This window comes from Euprymna scolopes, chromosome 22, assembly GCF_053919585.1.
Source record: "Euprymna scolopes isolate OS-2025 chromosome 22, ASM5391958v1, whole genome shotgun sequence".
NCBI lineage: Eukaryota > Metazoa > Mollusca > Cephalopoda > Sepiida > Sepiolidae > Euprymna > Euprymna scolopes.
Window position 1 is genome coordinate 52,966,852 of NC_136503.1, and position 22,007 is coordinate 52,988,858.

Consider the following 22,007-nt stretch of genomic DNA (forward strand, 5'->3'; position numbering starts at 1 on the left):
ATATATTTCTCTTAGTCTATCTACCTGTTCCACTTTTCTTGGGAACTACTGGACTGATCTGGCTGAAATTTTGCATGGGCCGTTGCTATGATAAAGTGCACCGAACCAAACCTTATGGTATTCGTTCAATGCACACTTAGGGATTAGTCATCACAATACCACATTTACTTTAGACGTTTATAGTTGAATATTTAATGCAAAAATGAGCAGAAATTTAACCATCAATTTTTCCTTAAAGCAAATTCTTCAAAATGAATGGGCTATAATTTTTGCCCGTTTTTAATGGACAAAAGTCTAATATATATATATATATATATATATATATATATATATATATATATATATATATAAATAAAGAATATATAAATATAATATAGAAATAAAGAATATATAAATATAAATATAGATATTTGTTACATAACGGAAACATTCGTGCGAATGTGTATCAAAATGAAAAAATTATAGATTTCTCTGAGTAGTTTTAACATTAAACTTTATTATACCTTCAGTATATGTGTGTGCGATTATCTTCACTCAATGTCATAACACAATGAAAGTATTAATTAACCAATGTTTTATTTCTTGTTAGGATAAGGTGCAGAAATATTATGGTATCCATTTGATGCACAGCTAAGAATACGGAGTACTCACAACAATACCACATTGATCTATAAGTACGGCATAAAGCGCTTATCATCAGTTAACAGCTGTAACGTTGCCTGTTTTTAGCAGGCTAGAAAGTTTATTGTTTGCATAATTTTCGAAGTATCAATAAACATTTGCAAGTAATTTTAACGTCTTTAAACTGCCAATTATGGAATCTAATGCAATAAAAAAGATATAAAAATAATTTAAATCGTCAAAACCGAAAGCAAATACGTAGAAAAGTAACTGCTATTGCGTTTGGTTACAGTTATAGTGAGAAATTCACGTTTAAAATTAAAAGGAACTCAAATAGGACTTACCGGTGAAATGGTTTTGATTTCTTTGTTTTTTCTAAACCAACCGGTTAACTATGAGACGTCATTTTTATTGCCTTTGGTAACAGTTACCTATTATGCGATTTTTGTTATGTTCTATCTATAAAATAGTTAGATGTTATGTGTTGATAGTTAAGCATTTTCTTTTTATTAACACGATTTCAACGACTGGGCAAGCTGATCTGAGTTTCATATATATAGACGTAATTTTAACGTCTTTAAACTGTCAATTACTGAATATATGAAAGACTTTAAAATAGTTGAAATCGTAAGCATATTTGTGTTGTTTTTGTTTGCAAACGATTCCAAATTGCAATAGAAATACAAATAAAATTCGTAAAATGCCGATGTAAAAAAACGCAACATGCATTTACAGTTTTGTTTTATTTGCATATTGTAAAGGCGAACCCTCCTTCTCCTCCACCACATTTAATCGCACAATCCGACCATTGCCCTCGTGGGGATGTAAGTAAGTATGAATCTTTAAGTCGTTTCTATATTTTTAATACATGAATGTAAAATTTACTTAGTATTTTAGTTTCAACAGTCACCGGCAAATTATGAAAAAAAATATTTGTGTATTTTATTATTTTAAATGAAAAAAAAAATAATAAAATACTTAAGCCGGACGATTTTTTTAATATTTGTAACGCAAACCAATTTTTAAAAAAATCTAATTTCCGATTTTATTTATATTCTTTTTGTGTATGTTAGGATTGTAGAAAAATGAAATGCATAACTTTATTTTAAAATCAATAAAATAAGAAAGAGGACCATCCATAAATTGTTGATAAAAAAAAAAAGCTTTTATGGCTATGTTTTTATTTCCATACGTATGCGCATCGTAAACCGGAACCAGAAGGATGATTTCAACTCCCAACCAAGGCGATTTGAGTTTTATATTATAAGATAGATATAGTAATACATAGAAAGATATGGCGTAAGAATATATATATATATATATATATATATATATATTAATTGCCGACCCACTAATGAAACAGCTGTAATCGAAAAAATCCAGGAAATAAACGAAGGTTATAAAAAGAAAACGTGAGTCTTTGAATTTTCTACAACATTTGACACTATATATATATATATATATATATATATATATATATATATATATATATATATATATATATATATATAAAATGATAGATAGATAGAGAGATAGATATTGAATAAAAGATGAGGAATAAAACTTACACAGAACTTTATCATATGATCAGGTCCTCTCCCTTGCTTATTGATTTAATAATGTAATAAAGTTCTGTGTACATTTTATTTTCTATCTTTTATCTAATACTTTAATTTTGAATTGCTCCTTTTAACGGTGTGGGTCTTTCACTATCTTAATATGTTTACTTTTGTTAAAGATTACATCTTTATTACGTCCATTCATTATATATAACTAGCGGGGGTACCCGGCGTCGCCCGGGTGTGGTGAGATATGTGTGTGTGGTTGGGGAGGAGGGTAAATCAAAACAAAACGGAAAATAAAGAATAAGCGAACGTAATAACTCTGTTTAAATATTATAACTTTTTTAATCGGACAAACAAACAAAAAAAAAAACAGCGAACGTGATGCAAAATATAGAATAAGCGAACAAACCCTGTTTAACTGTAAAAACTTCTTTTAAAACAATCGGAAAAGCAAAAGAATAAAAAACAGCGAACGTGATGGAAAAATAATAATAATAATAATAATAATAATAATAATAATAATAATAATAAAACGAACGAAAAAATGGCATAAATAATAATATTTCAATATAAAAACTATAAAAATCGAAAAAATATATCGGATATCTCGGCTGGAACGTGCAAAATTAAGATAAGGAGGGTGCTACTATAATGACTGGTCTATGATCGCGTGAGCGAAACTAGTTCGTTTTTTTATACTTAAACTAATCCAATAAAGAATGTTTTTTGCGTATGCGTGTTTGGCTAAATTGTCATGAAGAAACAATTTTTGTAACCCCTCCTGTAGAAAAGTACTCATTTGAGGGTTAAGGAATTAATGTTTTTAGCCAATTTCTTGATATTTGTCCCCCGAAAGGTCAAGCTTCAAAATTATAACGATGTCGTGAAAATCTGTCGAATTGAAAGTTTTTGCAAGACATACATACTTTCATAGATACATTTAAACAGGTGAGATTTATATAATAGATGAAAGGAAGATATCGCTTTTTATAGATGTCATTTTATTTGTTCATATTTATATTTGAGATATTTTGAACGTATATTAATATATGTTCAAAATATCTCGAATAAAAATATAAAGAAATGAAATGACATCTACAAAAACCGATATCTTCTTTCCATTACTAGGCTCAGTGATAGAGCATTAAACTTCAGTCTATAAGGTTTTGTTTCAAATTTTACCCTAGCCCAGCCACTCTGATGAGTCTGCAGACAACGAAACATGTCTCTCGTAGGCCACCACTTTAACCTTCAATATATTTCCATCTCAGTGAATCGTTCCAGAAGGCGGTTTATTGTCAGTGTCTTTGAAGTTTTTCTCTCCGAAAAGTTTCTCTGAAATTGTCATTCAGTTTGAACCAACAATTTTATCCTAAAGTAAACGTCTATAATCTTGATCCTCTCCTCGCATGTTTTATGTTCACCTGAAAGCCTGGTTTAATTTTCACAGAATTGATTGCGATAAAAAAATGGTTATATTGTTTCAAAATACCCTGTAACTTATATGTTTCATTTATTTTTAAAACGTATGCTTTAAAGAAAGATTATCCTTACCTTCGAAAGGTCTAGAGATTCTCGGTCATCTACCATCTTGTTCCGGGATATCATATATACTCCTCGTGAGTGGAGGTGTTCTTTGAGCAAACGGTGGTACTCCGTAAATTCCTTACCTACTTCGGCTATGGCACCAACTTGGAGCCAGTTCATTGCCAGAAATAACTTCTCATACACATACCTGACAAAATAAAGAGAGAAAAAAATGGGTTTAATCACATAATATATTTTACATAATTTCTACTTGAAAACGCAAAGATAGACAAAACCATTTTCTGGGATTTAAACTTTTCCGCGTTGTATGAATAAAACTATCTCACCAGGCTGAAATTTGCAACACCCATGGATTAAATAAAGAGTTCCGTTCAAAAAGGTTACTCACACCTGAGAGTACTCTGTATCACTTCAAAGTAACTATTCCCCTATGCATGGAACGTTGTTGTCACATCTGGGCTAGTGCATCTGCCACTATTCTCTCGCTTCTAGATTGGATTTAAAAAAATAAGAGTTGCCAATCCAACTCTAAAACTCTAGCCTCTGTACCATCACCGAAATGTGGCATCCCTGTGCCTGTTTTGTAAGTACTTTAATGGTAAGTGCTCAAACGAAATCAAAGCACTAGTACCCCTCAACGTAAATACCCCCCCACACCAAAAAAAATAAACAGACAAAAACTGAAAATCACAAGAGAAGTTGCTATTGTGTTTTCTTTTAGTTACGCCATCGGATCTTCGAAATGTCATAACTTGAATAGGTTTCTCTTTTTTTCTTCTTCGTTCTCCTTACTGTTACTTATCCTTATTGTTCTGATGTTCTAATAAATTATATGCAATATTTATTATTCATATTCTACTTATATATATATTATTTATTATTTGCCTTGCCTTTTCGTTTACATAGTTTCAGTTACTAAATTTTAAAACTGCATTATAATATGTATGTGGAAAGTCTTAGGTCTTGTGCAGCCCCCTCCATACACTCAAACGCTGAAAGCAAAATTTCGTTTCTGCTTAAAGTGTCCTTGACTCATACACACTGCTTATAAATATTGGGCAAAATGAAGTGAAAGCGCCTTGTTATCTTGATATCACTTGATATCACTTTGTAATCAAGTGACTAGTCACTTGAAGGCATTCTTATCCACTTTAAGCAGAGTAAAAACATTCCAAGTAGACGCAAGATCGTCTTGTGTTTATCGTAGCTTTCGATTTCAGGCGGCTATCAATTCCATGTTGGAATTTTTTAATAATAAGTCTTCGGAATTGGTTTTACAAAATAGTTGATAGCTGAATTCTACGGTGGAATATTACAGAGCAGATACTTACAAAAAAATATTAATCTGTCCCTTTGTGGTAAATGCCACCAATATTTTATATGTGCTTCTATCTTTAGTGTACAAGAGATTTAATTTTCTAAAGCCCAACTACACCATCGACGGATAACCTTATTAAGTGCACATATCAGAATAGACCAAATCTTTTATACATGTTTCTGAATTTTTATGATGAGGATTGATAATTTTGATTATTTGGATTATTAAGACTACTGTTCTCATTTTGAGTGTTATTTTCACTACACTTCGGTAAATATAACTTCCGACGTTCTTCAGGTGCAAAATTAAATCGAATTTCAACCAATCAAAATTAAATCGGATTTTAACCAATCAAAATTAAATAGGATTTTAACCAATCAAAATTAAATCGGACTTCAACCAATCAAAATTAAATCGGACTTCAACCAATCAAAATTAAATCGGATTTCAACCAATCAAAATTAAATCGGATTTCAACCAATCAAAATTAAATCGGATTTCAACCAATCAAAATTAAATCGGATTTTAACCAATCAAAATTAAATCGGATTTTAACCAATCAAAATTAAATAGGATGTTAACCAATCAAAATTAAATCGGACTTCAACCAATCAAAATTAAATCGGATTTCAACCAATCAAAATTAAATCGGATTTCAACCAATCAAAATTAAATCGGATTCCAACCAATCAAAATTAAATCGGATTCCAACCAATCAAAATTAAATTTTTTATATAAAAATATATTTTCCTCTTACCACCATATTTATGTTCGAAAAAAGGTTCTATTCTAATAATTTTAATTGCAATTGACTCTACCGTTGACACATCTCTTACTATGCTTCTGTCTATCCCCCTCATCCTCTCTCATCCTGTTATTAGCCTTCTTCACACTCTTATATAATGCGCTATCTATTCCTCTATTTCTGTTTAAAACCCATCAAATGTAATAAAGAAAGGAAACAATAGAATTTTTGAATAGTTCATTATAAACAAAAAGGGAATATCACTGACAGTAATAATATTATATGATGGACTCTCCCGTCGATTTCGACGAATGAGGTTCTGCCACAACAACTAAATTGTTCAGAAATCTACACAGGTGATTTATTTATAGTAGTGAAGGCTTTGTGTAGAACCAACTACACTTTTTGCTATCACTGCTAAGCCTTGTCGATGCAGATGATTGCCACAAGACAAAGCACACGGCACAACGCAAGTTTTTACATCAGAGTTACCTTCTCCTAGATGCATGTCAAAACTAACACTGGGGGTGCATAGCTCCCAGTGAATTAATACGTCTCCAGATGCCAACCTGGAAATTTCTATGACTCAGTACAGTACATAACGTGCCTAGCCTTCCCAAATGGTCACTCATCTGGTACTGGCCAGACTCAATGTTGCTTAACTTCAGTGATCTAGTGAGAACTGGTGTGTCAACGTGATTGTGCCATATATATATATATATATATATATATATATATATATATATATATATATATATACAGTGATGATCATATTTATTGGCACGGTAAAATAAAAGTTAAATTTTGTCTAATAAATTCTAAAAAAGGGATTAAATTAAAGAAAATAACAAAGTATATTATGTATTTTTAACTGGCCTTTCCGATGCAGCAATCGGATTTTAGAAAAAATAAATAACAAAGGAACAACAAACATAATTGCAAAAAACCCTTGTTCAAAATTATTGGCACGGCTTTGTTTTTCTTTTAGTATCAGTATAATATCAATCAATTTCCGGTTTACGTGCTTTCTGAACTTTTTTATAGCCATATTATGCTTGTTTAACGCTAATTCAGTGAATAATTTTTTTCAGATAATTTTTAGATAGCGATTTATTTAAACTATTATAAGTGACTAAATTATAATTTTCAATCGCCATGGTTAAAACTAAGGAACACAGCGAAGACGCCAGGAAGCTTGTTGTAGCATGCCATACCAATGGGGAGGGCTATGATAAGATTTCAAAGAAGCTAAACCTTCCCAAATCCACTGTTAGAGCCATAATAAACAAGTTCAAATCGACCGGGCCACGTTATGAGTTTAGAGGGTAGAGGGAGAAAAAGGATTCTTTCCCCAAGAGATGAACGGAAAATTGTTCGACAAGTAAAACAAAACCCAAGGATCTCTGTTGGGGAGATTGTTGATGAACAGAGCACCTCTGGAGTGAATGTATCTCGACATACAGTTGGTAGAGTTTTGAAGAGAGCTGGTTTAAAAGCATGTCGTCCGAGAAAGACTCCCTTATTGAAGCCTATGCACCTGAAAGCAAGGCTAGCCTTTGCAAAACGTCATATTGATAAAGATGTTGCATTCTGGAAACGTGTTCTATGGACTGACGAAACGAAAATAGAGTTATTTGGCCATAATAAAGTGTCTTATATTTGCAGAAAATCTGGCGAAGCTTTCCTGCCTAAGAACACCATACCCACAGTGAAGCACGGTGGAGGCAGTTTGATGTTTTGGGGATCCTTTGCTGCCTCTGGACCAGGGCGACTTGTTAAGGTCACAGGTAGCATAAAAAAGGAAGATTATGTTAAAATATTGGATGAAAACCTGAAAGACTCTGCTAAAGAGCTCTCACTTGGTCGTCGTTGGTGGTTCATGCAAGATAATGACCCAAAGCATTCGGCTAAACTGACTAAGAAATGGCTTGAGGACAATCATATTAATGTTTTGGAGTGGCCATCACAAAGCCCGGACCTTAATCCAATTGAAAATTTATGGAGAACATTAAAATTGAGGGTAATGCAAAGGAAGCCTAAGAATCTTATTCAATTGGAGGATTATTGTCAGGAAGAGTGGGCTAAAATTACTACTGAAGAGTGCAACAACTTGGTTGTAAACTATGAAAAGCGACTGAGGAAGGTAATCAAGGCCAAAGGCTATACAATTGATTATTAAATAAATCGTGCCAATACTTTTGAACAAGGGTTTTTTGCAATTATGTTTGTTGTTCCTTTGTTATTTATTTTTTCTAAAATCCGATTGCTGCATCGGAAAGGCCAGTTAAAAATACATAATATACTTTGTTATTTTCTTTAATTTAATCCCTTTTTTAGAATTTATTAGACAAAATTTAACTTTTATTTTACCGTGCCAATAAATATGATCATCACTGTATATATATATATATATATATATATATATATATATATATATATATATATATATATATATATATATATATATATATGGTGTCCCAAAAGAAGCTGACGGATTTGAAATTTGAATTCTACCAAAAGTACCACTCTATAATAAATGTTCCTCGGTGGTGTAACGACCTTTGATGACTTCGTAATCGTCATTCTAGATGCTCTAAAATCTTTTTTACACTGATTTGTTGCTTCTGTTGTTCCATCTTCTAGTTGATCAATTCAGCTTCTTTTTGGACACCATGTATATATATATATATATATATATATATATATATATATATATATATATATATATATATATATATATATATATATATATATATATATGGCACGCAGGATAAGATCAATTATATATTTTGTCTTATTTTTTTATATTTAGTTGAATTTGTCAATTTTTACCGAATTCAAACAATCTAATCTGAGCTCATTAGATGTCCAAACGGGTCAGATTTTATTCACGTACTTTATATATTGTTTAACTCCCGCCTCTATTAGAGGACATACCAATGGTGCAAAATCGTTCTGTTCAGAGGATTAATTTTATCCATTCTGGAACCGATATTCTTCTCCGAAAAAGTGTGGTTGAATGATAATATTTGAATCTGACACAGTGACTCACGGGGTCTTTTCTGCCTCATGGCGCATTTGGCAAGTGCTTGAAAACCATATTCCACGGTTAAACGTAAACCTTGTAAGTTAAATTGGTTAAAAGGAAACTGTTCAGGAAGCATCAGACTGCATAGCTTGGGGACGTATTGGCCTTGCTAGGCTTCACCAGGCAAAGGCACAATGTATGTTGGATATCTACAATGTAGAATCGTTCTACTCGAAACGGTTTTTAAGACGATTGATCGTTTTACTCTTTGATGTATTCTTTTATGATCCACATGCATTTTATAATCCCCCAGAAAAACACAATGCCGTCTTAAATTTAACTTGCATCCCTGGAATAAATTGAATACATGTACGTGGCGCTACCAAATCAGGACGGTGTAAGATACCAACTTCTTTACCTAAAATATACCTAATATTGATGTCATTGCTTTTCTATTTTTCCTTTTCAAAACCCAGCCATGTCTACAAAAAAAAAAAAAAAAAAAAAATCACAACATCACAAGACCAAATGCCATGAATAAATATTTGAATATATTAAGAACTTGAAGAATAAGTTTTTCTAAAATTACTCGATTCTTCATTAAATAACAACAAAAAAGAATTGAATGCCATAAAACAAAAAAACGAACCTATTGGTATATATATATATATATATATATATATATATATATATATATATATATATATATATATATATATATATATCGAATTAATATGCAGTACTAGTACCGCTTTTGTACCTGACAAAACCGACCTTTGCTGACACAGAATTCCGTAAACAGCTTGACAAAGCCAAAGGAAAATAGATTGGTGTCATAAAGAATGGGGCGGTATTCCAAGAAAAACTAATCATAATAAAGCCACATTTAAAGCAAAGAAAACAATCATCGTACAATTATTTTTTACGAAATAATTTACGAAACAACGTTTATCATTTTTTTTTATGATACTGGTTCAGCATTTGGCCAAAAAATCGAAAACCTTTTTTTTAACTCACTTTATTGCATTAAATAAATTTATTTGTTGACTTTCGCCTTCTATTCCCCACCTTTTCTTTTCTTCTCTTTACAATCGCCATCTTACGATTAAATAATTTTCCAATTGAACTTGTTTGCTTTTCTCGCTCCCCTAATTGGATAAGCACTTCGGTATCGTCTGTTAAGGTAAACGAACAGAAAAGACCGAATGAAAAGTCGGTTTGGTTTGGTTCAAAAACTGTATCAATATCTAATCTTCCTTATGCAAATAAAATTGGAAATTTCAACAATGTAAACAGTGAAGGCACCACATTTGCCTATTTCGCTAGTGAACAATAACTCAAATACCTTTATATGAGACACTGCAAATTCTGTGACAGTCTCTGTTCTATTAACGCCAGATACGGCATTGAATGTGATTGGAATTACAAGGGAGACAGTCACGAATAAGTGGTAGGTTTCTGTTCCGTTGAACGAAAACAAGATTACAATTGCCAATATAATTACAATTCTGTCTCATGCAGCTTCTGGCAGCCAGTCGGGAAGAGACACAATTATTGGTCAACGTTCGTCAAAATTCAGTGGCTAAGAAAGAATAACATGAAATTTGGTTCAAACAAATTAATTTCCAGCTGTTCTCTATCTTCACAATATTTGTCTCAGATTAGGAACATGATTTCCTTTGACATCACTGAATATTATATATAATATATATAATATTAGCGGAGATACCCGCGCTTCGTAGGGGACTTTCCTGTGTACATACAGCAAAGTCCCGTCTTTGACCTTGAAAAAAGACGTGCCCCATCTCTAAGTTTGGTCATAGTTGCTGCAGTGATGTGAACTGTAGGAGAGTATATGCAAACGATCTTTACCTTGGAAAATGGTGTGCAGCATCGCTAGGTGGGGAACTATCATCATGCCAGGTTTGGTCATGATCGGTCCAGTGATACGGGTTGTAGGAGAGTCGTGCACATGCTTACACACACACGAACGTACTACCCTCTCTATATAGATATTATATATAGTTTATATCCATAATAATAAATATTATACACTATATATATAATATATATACTATTACATAGAAAATGCGAGCATGAAAAGTAATATGGTTAAGATTACACATGGAAAAGTAAAAGGATTAGTCGTTAAAACTGGAAAAGAAAAAGACAAGATATTCTAGTAAAAAGTATAAAAATTTATAACTTAAAGTATTGCAAAATGCAATTTAACATTATATATCAATTCTTAATACTGCTAAATTTTAAGTAATAAATTTATTATATTTTTATTAAAATAGCTTGTCTTTTTTGTTTCCAATTTTAACAACTAGTCATTTTACTTTTCCATGTTTAAATTTTAACCATATTACTTTTCATGATCGTATTTTTCTATGTAATCCATGATTTTTCCAGGCTTTGTTTTGAAATAAAATTTTCCCTCTTTGTTTCCCCTGTTGCATGTAAATTATTAACGACAGTACAGCTGAGCGACAGATCGAAACAGCGGTGAATTATTAGTTTTTTTATATCCTTTTTCATCATCATCTCCACTGTTCCCAGCCGATTTGATGTAGCATAAGAGATTTGATTGCTATGGTAACCAACAGCCAATAAAAAAACATCTCTCCATTCCTTACAGATTCTGAGAATTTTTTAACACAGTAATTTTATCATAACTTTCTTTTTACTGAACGACAATTGAAGAAAATTATTTCAAAATATAACTAAGAAGGTGCCCTATGAACTGTAAAAACTGTTTGAAATTTGGCCGCAAAATGAATGAGCGGTGAAGCTTTAAATCTTTAAATCAGTTCTAAATAAGTAAAACTATCACTTAACCATATATTCAAACACGGTAGTGTTTGAATGATATATTATATATATAATATAATATATGCATATTTTTATTGCATTTTCACCCCGAACAATGCACAGTGCAATATTAATGTAGGGGGCTACTATCAGGGACATAAGTTATAGGGATACTATGTAAGGAGCTGAGCAGCAAGATGTCTGTTCACATTACACTTGAACTGCTGCATGTCAGTACAGTTGGGGAAGCAGGAAACCGGATGGGAATTCCAAAGTCTAGCAGTTCTGTGCTAAAAGTTATTAGGGTAGGAGGCTTTCTTATATCTAGGGATCTCTTCTGTGTAGGGGTGGGACTTTGCTGCTTGTTGGGTTTGATGGGGGTATTTGCATAGGGGATACAATGGCTTGTAGTTCATCAGAGCATCCACCATTAAAATATTTGTAAAACAGGCAGAGGTATGCAACATTTCATCGATGGGATAGAGGCTGAAGCTTAGATGACAGTTTAGAACCTATCAGGTTAGCGACTCTCTTTTGAACCCTGTCCAGGAGCGAGAGCTTAGCAGCAGATGCACCAACCCAAATGTGACAACAATACTCATACATGGGAGAATGGTGGTGTTGTAGAGGTACAGGATACTTTCCGGCACAAGTAATTTTCTAGCACGGTAAAGAGAGCCAACCTTCTTTGCAGCAGCCTTAGCAATGCGCTCAATATATCTATTCCAACTCATGTTCTCTGTGAAGTGAAGTCAAGGAGTTTAAAGGAAGTACTTTCAAGTAATGTATCTTTAGCAATTGCTATTGGTGGTTGAGAAGGTTTCTTGTAATTATCAAAGTAAACAAGCTTAGCCTTAGCAGCATCGAACATTACCTTCCATTTTTGACCCCCATTCCACTACTGACTACATATAATAACATATAATATTTTTATGATGTATGTTATACATTATATAATATATATATAATATATTATATATACATATATATAATAGTATATATTATATATCATTTTTTTGTACCTAGATAAAATTTTATATATTTTCAAACCTTATTATATATATATATAATTTGAAATAAATAGTTTTGAAACCACCTTGAGATGGAAATCTTTTATTTAAATAATCATTTGATTTTTTTCTCTTTTTTTTTTTAAACGTCAAATACTTCTTACGAATGTTGAATAGTCAAATATCCCCATCATAGAAGGAGAATAAAAGATGTTTTTTTGCAAATAAATTTATGTGACCTGTGTTGTATTAATACAACACTGGATATTTTACTATCCGAAATTAATAAGAAAAAATTCAAATTAAAAAGAAAAATAACGAGTGAGTTTTTTAATATCTATATCTCACCGTGGTTTCAAAACTGTTTGTTCTTTCAAAATGGATATGTTATTAAAGAGGTTTCTAAAAGCATTTTTTCAATTCTCATTATATATATATATATATATATATATATATATATATATATATATATATATATATATATATATATATATATATATAAAAGTGAACATGTGTGTGTGTCTGTGTGCATTTCCCTAAGCAATAACTAATAATTATTTTTAGTCTACAGACTCGAAATTTGATATACAGGGTACTGAGATTTGGGAATATCTTTATAATCCATTTTCGGCCAGAAATTCGGTTGTTAGGAGTCAAAGTTCAACGATTTGACCTTTGAGAACTCTACCAAACTCCTCCGACAATTTTGGGACTAAACACTTGAAATTTTAGATATAGGTTCCTTGGAGATGGATCTAACTTAATAACATGATTTGAGTCCAAAACAATAAATGTTAAGGGGGTCATAATAGGGGCAAAGTTTATAAAAATTGACCGTTTTTTTTTACATACACCTCCAAACACCCGGGCAACGCCGAGCTGAAATGCTAGTATATATATATATATATATATATATATATATATATATAAAGAGAGAGAGAGAGAGAGAGAGAAAGAGAGGCTATAATCATGATTTAGTGTATAATCTGTTGGTATTCTCACTTTGTCGTCCATCACATATTGAAATTTCCTATTTTATATCTGATCCCGCTGTTGAAAGGAGACAATGAACTTTTTTTATAACATCTAAGAAACGATCGTACATTGATTCATAGTTGAACTTTAATTCTTGGAACATAATTAAACGAGTTTTCTATAAATCATAATACCTTTTGCATATATTATCATTTGATATATCCACATAAAATGTTATATGATATATTTTCTGTGTTGATTTTCAGTATTACTTCAAAAGTGCTTAATATGTGAGTAATAGACGATTCCCTACGATGATGAAACACAGTGAAGCTGGGTTGAAGAGCAACCTGCATACACATAGACGCCCAATATCAAGCTGAAGAGATAATAAGCTTTTATCTAGAAACCATATATATATATATATATATAGTGCTGGCAAAAAGCAAGTCCGCACTTGTAATTTTTTTCAAAAAATTTAAGCTACATTTAATGTAATTGTTTAAACAACCTATACCTCATTTGAGTCGCCTTTTATTTCTCTATAATTTATCTGTTCATATTTGACGTTTAATTGAAATATTCTTGTGTTCATGTCAATTTAAAAAATAACTTCAAATTGAGGTGGCAAAAAGAAAGTTCACAGCAGCAAATTCGCTTAAAACCACGTTAAATTATTGCCCCATAATCAGTTTAAAATACTCACCAACAGGCAATAAAGAATCTCTAATCGTAATTGTTGTTGTTCCAGGTTATACGAGGAGCGTGCAATAAGTAATGCCCCTGACCCACTTCCCATAGTAGTAGAGCAACAAAACTTGGCAATGTTATTAGTCTTTCTCTACATAGGAACCATCTAGAGTTATGCATTTCTCCCAACGTTTAATGCAGCTCTGGAGACCGTTTTTATAGAACACCCCAGGTTGGTCCTCCAACCATGACGTGACTTCAGAAATCAAGGCTGCATCATCTGGGAAACGCTTTCCTTTCAAAAACAACTTCATGGCTGGGAAGAGGTGAAAGTCAGAGGGTGCAGGGTCAGGAGAGTAGGGAGGATGGGGGTGGATTTCATAACCACATGCTCGTGCTTCTGATCTGGCGAAATGCGAGTTGTGGACCGGAGCGTTGTCCTGCAGGAGGAGGGTACCTTTGCTGATCTTGCCCCGTCTCTTGATTTTGATAGCTTCCCTTAATTTCCTCAAAAGTGAAGCATAATAGGCTCCTGTAATTGTGGTACCCTTTGCCAGGAAATCTGTATCACTACTCTGTCTTGGTCACAGAAGACTGTGAGCATGACCTTGCCAGCGAAGGGCTGCACCCTTGCCTTCTTTGGAGGTGGTGAGTCCAAGTGCTTCCACTGCATTTACTGGGCTTTGGTCTCTGAATTATAGTGATGGACCCAGGTTTCATCCTGTGTAATCAGTCTTTTGAAAAACTTTGACTCATCTTCTTGGCACATCTCCAAATTCATCCTCGAACACTCAACGTGTTCTCGCTTCTGGAATCGTGTGAGCAACCTGGGAATCCATCTGGCAGACACCTTATGCATATGCAAATGGTCATGAATGATAGTTTCCACAGACCCTGTACTAATCTTGACATCTTGGGCTATTTGGCGAATAGTAATGCGCCAAACTTTCAAAATGGCAGCCTCAACTTGACGGACAGATGCCTCATCAATGGCATGGGGGGGCGACCAAGTCTGGGAGCTGTTTCCACAGACTTCCTGCCATGTTTGAATTCACGATGCCAGTGTTTTACAAGATCATATGATAGGACATTATTACCATAAGTTTCTTTCATTTTATCAAAAGTCTCCTGTGGTGTCTGTCCTATCAACTACAAACACCAGATCACTGCTCAACATTCAACAGGCTCCATTTCACACCTGACTCAGTTCAAACACCTGTAAAACAGAAACCACAATTAGTTCAGAGCCGTAATTTGCCACATAATCCGTAGAGATATAAATCATTGCACATACAAAATTTCAGCTAGATCAGCCAACTGGAAGTGGGTCAAGGGCATAACTTATTTCACGCCCCTCGTACAACCTAACATTTAGTCCATATGTCACGAATTTCTCTTAGTGGTCGTCAGGAGCACATTAATCTCCACCTTTTTGTTTTTTCAAAGAAATCGCCCAGCAGATTGAAATGTGATGAAAAAACGGTACAAAAGACTGTGAAAAAACACCAAAACACCGACAGTGTTCGTGATGCCACTAAATCTGGTTGCACTAGAGTTACTTCTAACAGGGAAGACAAAGCTATCAAGATCCGCAGCCTAAGAAACAGATTTGAAATGGCTCCCCAAATCCAGCAACTGTTCAATCTGGTTAAAAGTGCTCTTTTTCTACTGTCAAGAACAGATTAAAGGAATTTAATTTGTGAGGATATGTTGCAAGACGAAAGCCAATGATTTCTGTAAAGAACAGAAAGCGCCATCTGGACTTCGTCAGATGCAATGAAGATCATGACTCTTCATATTGGTCAAAAGTGCTTTTTAGCAACGAAGGCAAGTTAAATAGACTAGGCAGTGATGGTAGGCAGTACGTTCGTCGGAGGAAAGATGAAGAATTTAATCCTAGGTGCACAGTTTCAACGCTGCAAGATGGTGGAGATTCAGTTTTGGTGTGGGGCATTATGAGTACCACTGTTCCAAGACATATAGTTCGCTTGCAAGGTCGGATTAATTCGACCAAGTAGATTAATATGTTGACTGAACATTTTCTACTCTATTGTAGTCAGAATTTGGATGATAATCCTATCTTCATGTAGGATAATGCTCCCATTCACACAGCTGACAATGTCAAAAGGTTCCTGAAAGAGCATGATATTCCATGTTTGGATTGGCCTGCACAATCTCCAGACATCAATCCTATCAAAAACGTATGTCATTACATCAAGAAACAGCTACGCAATGATAACATTTCAAATTTGGAAGAATTTTGAACAAAATTTAACAGAAAGTGCAATGCTTTTCCCCGGAGTATTGCTGCGGTCTAATTCAAGGCATTCCCAAAAGATTTCAGGCTGTCAACTTGCAAAAGGGCTATGCTACTAAATATTAACTAGTTCACTGGGTTCCTGTTGTATTTGTGTTGTATTAATATTTTACAGTTATATTTAAATAACAATTTTCCATTGTGCGGACTTTCTTTTTGCCCCCTCAATTTGAAGTTATTTTTTTAAATTTACATGAACACTAGAATATTTCAATTAAAAGTCAAATATGAACAGGTAAAATTATAGAGGAATAAAAGGCGAATCAAATGAGGTATAGGATGTTTAAACAGTTGCAGCCTGTATATATATATATATATATATATATATATATATATATATATATATATATATATATATATAACTACTTAATTTACTCACATAAAATTAATATACGAAAGTTTAGATTTATGCGCAAACTTTAAGTATTTACTTCAAAAGTGCTCAATACGTAGGTAGAGCTAGTTAGTAATTTATTAATCGCCATATATATTTTATAAATTACTATATATATATATATATATATATATATATATATATATATATAGAGAGAGAGAGAGAGAGAGAGAGAGATAGTGTATCACACAAGCGGGTACATCCGTCACATTTCTTCAAATATTTAAGTATACCTCTTCATGGCACAACACTGAAAAAATGATTTTTGACACAATGAAAAGTAGTCTGTCTGCAGCATATATAACAGAGTTAATTTATTTTCCTCTCAAAATAACTCAAGATATAGCCATTTAAAGCTACCTCTCTGGCAGCAAAAGTGAGTACACTCATAAGAAACTACAATCCTTTAAAAACTACACCCCTAAATGTCTTAAGTGAGTTCTTGTAGGTGTATTCAAATTTGTAGTGCAGCTCTCACACGCTTACCAGTCACTAAAAGTTCTAACATGGCACTACATGGCAAAGAACTCTCTGAGGATCTTAAAAAAAAATGTATTGTTGTGCAACATAAAGATGGTCAAGGCTACAAGAAGATTCCTAACACCTTGGAACTGAACTACAGCACAGTGCCTAAGATCATCCAGCATTTTAAAAAAGCAGGGTCCATTCAGAATAGGCCTTGGATAAGTCGTCCAAAGAAGCTGAGCACATGTGTAGAGTGTCACATTCAAATGCTTTCTTTGAAATTGCTGCAGAGATTAAAGAGGTTGGAGCTCCACCTGTTAGTGTTCAGACCATATGCTGTATACTATATCAAATTAGTGTGCATGGCTGTTACTCCAGGAAGAAGCCTCTTCTGAAGGCGATACTCAAGGAAGTTCGCAAACAGATTGCTGAAGACATGTCAGTCAACAAAGCTCATAGATAACTGGAACCATGTCCTTTGGTCTGATGAGACGAAATTTAATTTGTTTGGTTCTGATGGCCTTAAGCACATATGCGACGACCAGGTGAGGAGTACAAATATAAGTTTGTCATGCCTACAGTCAAGCATGGTGGTGTGAATGTCATGGTCTTGGGCTGCATGAGTGCTGCAGGTATTGGAAAGTTTCATTGAGGAAAACATGAACTCCAACATGTACTGTCAAATATTGCAGCAGAACATGATGCCCTCCCTCCAGAAACTGGGTTGCAAAGCAGTGTTCCAGTGTGACAATGACCCAAAACACACATCCAAGACAACCACTGCTTTACTGAAGAAGCTGAGGGTAAAGGTGATGGACTGATCAAGCATGTCTCAAGACTTCAACTCAAGAGAACATCTTTGGGGCATCCTAAAGTAAAGGTGGAGGTGCGCAAAGTCTCAAATATCCACCAGCTTCGTGACGTCGTAATTGAAGAGTGGAAGAGCATTCCAGTGGCTACATGGGAAGCTCTGGTAAACTCCATGCCCAGGAGAGTAAAGGCAATTTGGATAATGATGGTGGCCACACAAAATATTGAGGTTGACATGTTGTATATTAATGTTGACAACTTTTCTGTAAGGGGTGTACTCACTTTTGTCACCAGGAATTTAGCTTTTAATGGCTGTATTTTGAGATATTTTGAGGAGAATGTTATATATGCTGCAGACAGACTACTTTTCATTGTCAAAAACTCATTTTTTCAGTGTTGTCCCATGAAGAAATGTACTTAAATATTTGAAGAAATGTGAGGGGATCCTCTCACTTTTGTGATACAATGTGTATATATATATATATATATATATATATATATATATATATATATATATATATATATATATACTAGCAAAAGTACCCGTCGTTGACTGGCTTCAAAACAGCGTGCAGAAAATGGACTCTAATTTATGAAAGTATGATAGGTTATGAAAAGGAAGGGTTGTAAAGAGATAGATTCGAATTTGGGGCTATCAAAACCAAAGCAAAATATGATGAAAGTAAAAATAAAATAGATAAACTCCATAATTTATTATACCATACCTGTTCACACTGAAACACTTATCACAATATTCTGTGGATCTATATTAAAAAAACTTATTAAACTTTGTGACATATTTCCATTCTATGGAAGTCAAGCACGAACGAACACCCCATAATTTTATTATACCATATTTCTTCAAACTGAAACATAATTATCAAAGTATACTTACGCAGATAGATATGAAAAGTCTTTATTAAAGTTTGTGCCTATTTCCATTCTATGGAGGCCAGGCGTGGATGCAGACCCCACAATTTTATTATACTATCCCTATTTAAGTTAAAACATACTTATCAAAGTATTCTTATGTACATCTATATCAAAAACACTTGTAAACGTTTTTTTTTAATTTTTAAATTTTTTATTTCCATACTTTGTGGACCAGGCGCGAACGCAGACCCCACAATTTTAATGAACCACTGTTCTGCCAGATCAAACATACCCATTCCTGTGTCTCGATACCTCTTCTATCATTATATGTAATCAGTTTTTTAAAATAGTCAACCATATGGGAGCCTATTCGTGACCAGACACACACACACACACACACACACACACACACACAGCTTATATATATATATATATATATATATATATATATATATATATATATATATATATATATATATATATAAACAAGTCCAAACAGACTCAGCATTGCTATCCCGTTGCAGTTAACCAACTGAAGAAGGCGAAAGGATGAGATGGCCGAAACGTGCTAAAACTATAACTATGAAGATGAGGATAATAGTCCGCAGAAAAATTTACAAATTGAATGGATTAGTTTTATTACACCTTAATGGAATTTTATCATACAACAGAAATGATGGAAATTTGTTTGCAAAAAGAATAAAAATATAAAAGAATTATTCATAAAAAATAAAAAAAGAATTTATTCATAAAAAATAAAAAAAGAATTCATTTATAAAAATATAAAATAATTCATTTATAAAAATATAAAAGAATTTATTCATAAAAAATATCATCGCATATTAACAATTATTTTATATAGTTCACATCTATTCGTATGGAAATTAGTTTATATAAATAATTACGTTTTCTTTCTGCATATGTGTTCATACATATTCAATTCATTCTGATGCAATTCAATTACCATGGAAATATATTATAGATATATGTTCCATATTTTCGGTCAAATAATATTGAATTATATATATAAAGTTTTTATTGCAAACGGCATATATTTCGTGGTTATAATTCATCAGTATTACTAGGATCAGAGAGCCATGAAAGCGGAACTAAATGGCCATCTTGAATTCTACTAACTGAGCTAAACGGAACTGCTAGTGATGACGGAGGAAATTATACCATATATAAACGAAGCCATTCATTTATTCCTAGTCATTATTATACTGATAATTGAAAATACTGCATTCAATTTGCAGAAAAGTATTGCATTAACATGACGTGCAAATCATTGTCTCCTTCACAAAAGCACTCCATCTATCCGGATGTGTGTGTGCGTATATGGGTATTATATATATATATATATATATATATATATATGTATATGTATATATGTATGTATATGTATATATATATGTATATATATGTATATATGCATATATATGTGTGTATATATATGTATGTGTATATATATGCATATATATATATATGTGTATATATATGTATATATATTTATATATATATATATATGTATATATATGTATATATGTATATGTATATATGTACATATATATGTATGTATATATATATATATAAATGTATATATATATGTATATATATATATATATATATATATATAAGAACAAATGATTAATAAAACATGTTAAAAGACATCTTGAAAAAGAGTTAGAAACATATTTAATTTTTTTTTTTTAATTATTTTTTAACTTTTTAATTTTCACTTTTTAATTTTTAATTTATTTATTTTCATTTTTTTTTTTTACTTATTCACTTTTTTTTACTCTTTTTGATATAATAGACGCTCCATTTCATAAACTTAGCCATTTATTTGTTTCTCTGACTCGTGTTTCTTAATTTCATTCTGGGACTTTCACGTGCATATCTAAGTTGACCTAATTATTAACGCTAACTTTCGCGCTTTTTGTCTAGGTCAGTTTGACCTTGCTTTTCAAATTTAAACTTTCAACGTTTTTCCGTTTTTTTATTTTATTTTTTTATTTTTTAAACCTTAATTTACTTGATTCCTCCGGCCTTGGCAGACGTGTTTAATATTCTCTCCAGTGCTTTTTCTGTGCACTTTTGAAGTTTTCTTTTAATGATTTGGAACTCAATCCATTTGTGATTTTTTTCAAAGGAATTCTGCCTTTTGGATCATTTTGGACCATTTGGAACTTACTTGTTGGATTGGAAATTTTTAATTCGACCGTGTTTGGATTTTACCATTCTTGTTTTTTTTTACCCTTCACCGGACTATCCATTAATGTGAAATCTTTTTATCATTTTTCTTTTACCTCCTACTCCCCTTACCTCACCCTTTTTTTTAACCAAGTAAGATCTGTGACTTACTTGTAGTTCCATTAAATACTTTTACATGCAAAATCCGATCCCGCATTTTGCTAATTCCTGCCCTCTGATAAGAAGGAGAGTATTTCTTCAAAACTCCGTGGATTAAGGACTATCCACTTATCTTGTGCTTCCTGTTTAAAATTAAATATGTTTTTAACTCTTTTTCAAGATATCTGATAACATGTTTTATTAATCATTTGTTCATATTATAAGCTCTATTTCCTTTTCGGTTTTATTGAGCTTTTACATCTGGTTGAGATTACTTTACTTGTGAATATTAACTCTTTAATATTTATTATATGTTTTAAGTTTACCATTTTGATTACCTTGGTAAACTTATTGTAATTTATATATATATATATATATATATATATATATATATATATATATATATATATATATATCCCGAGTTCGAATATGTTCAACTGATAAGCCAAAATGAGGGTGAAACTCTGATGTTGGAGTTCTGG

General features: G+C 32.4%; 1 protein-coding gene across 1 annotated transcript in view; it reads right to left on the minus strand.

Moving 5' to 3' along the window:
* Positions 1–22,007, minus strand: part of LOC145243442 (uncharacterized) — a 1,410,572-nt gene that overhangs the window by 510,502 nt on the left and 878,063 nt on the right. Inside the window, exon 7 of the mRNA XM_080106334.1 lies at positions 3,741–3,921. Coding sequence (XP_079962460.1) covers positions 3,741–3,921 — 181 coding nt within the window. The remainder of the gene's footprint in view (positions 1–3,740; positions 3,922–22,007) is intronic.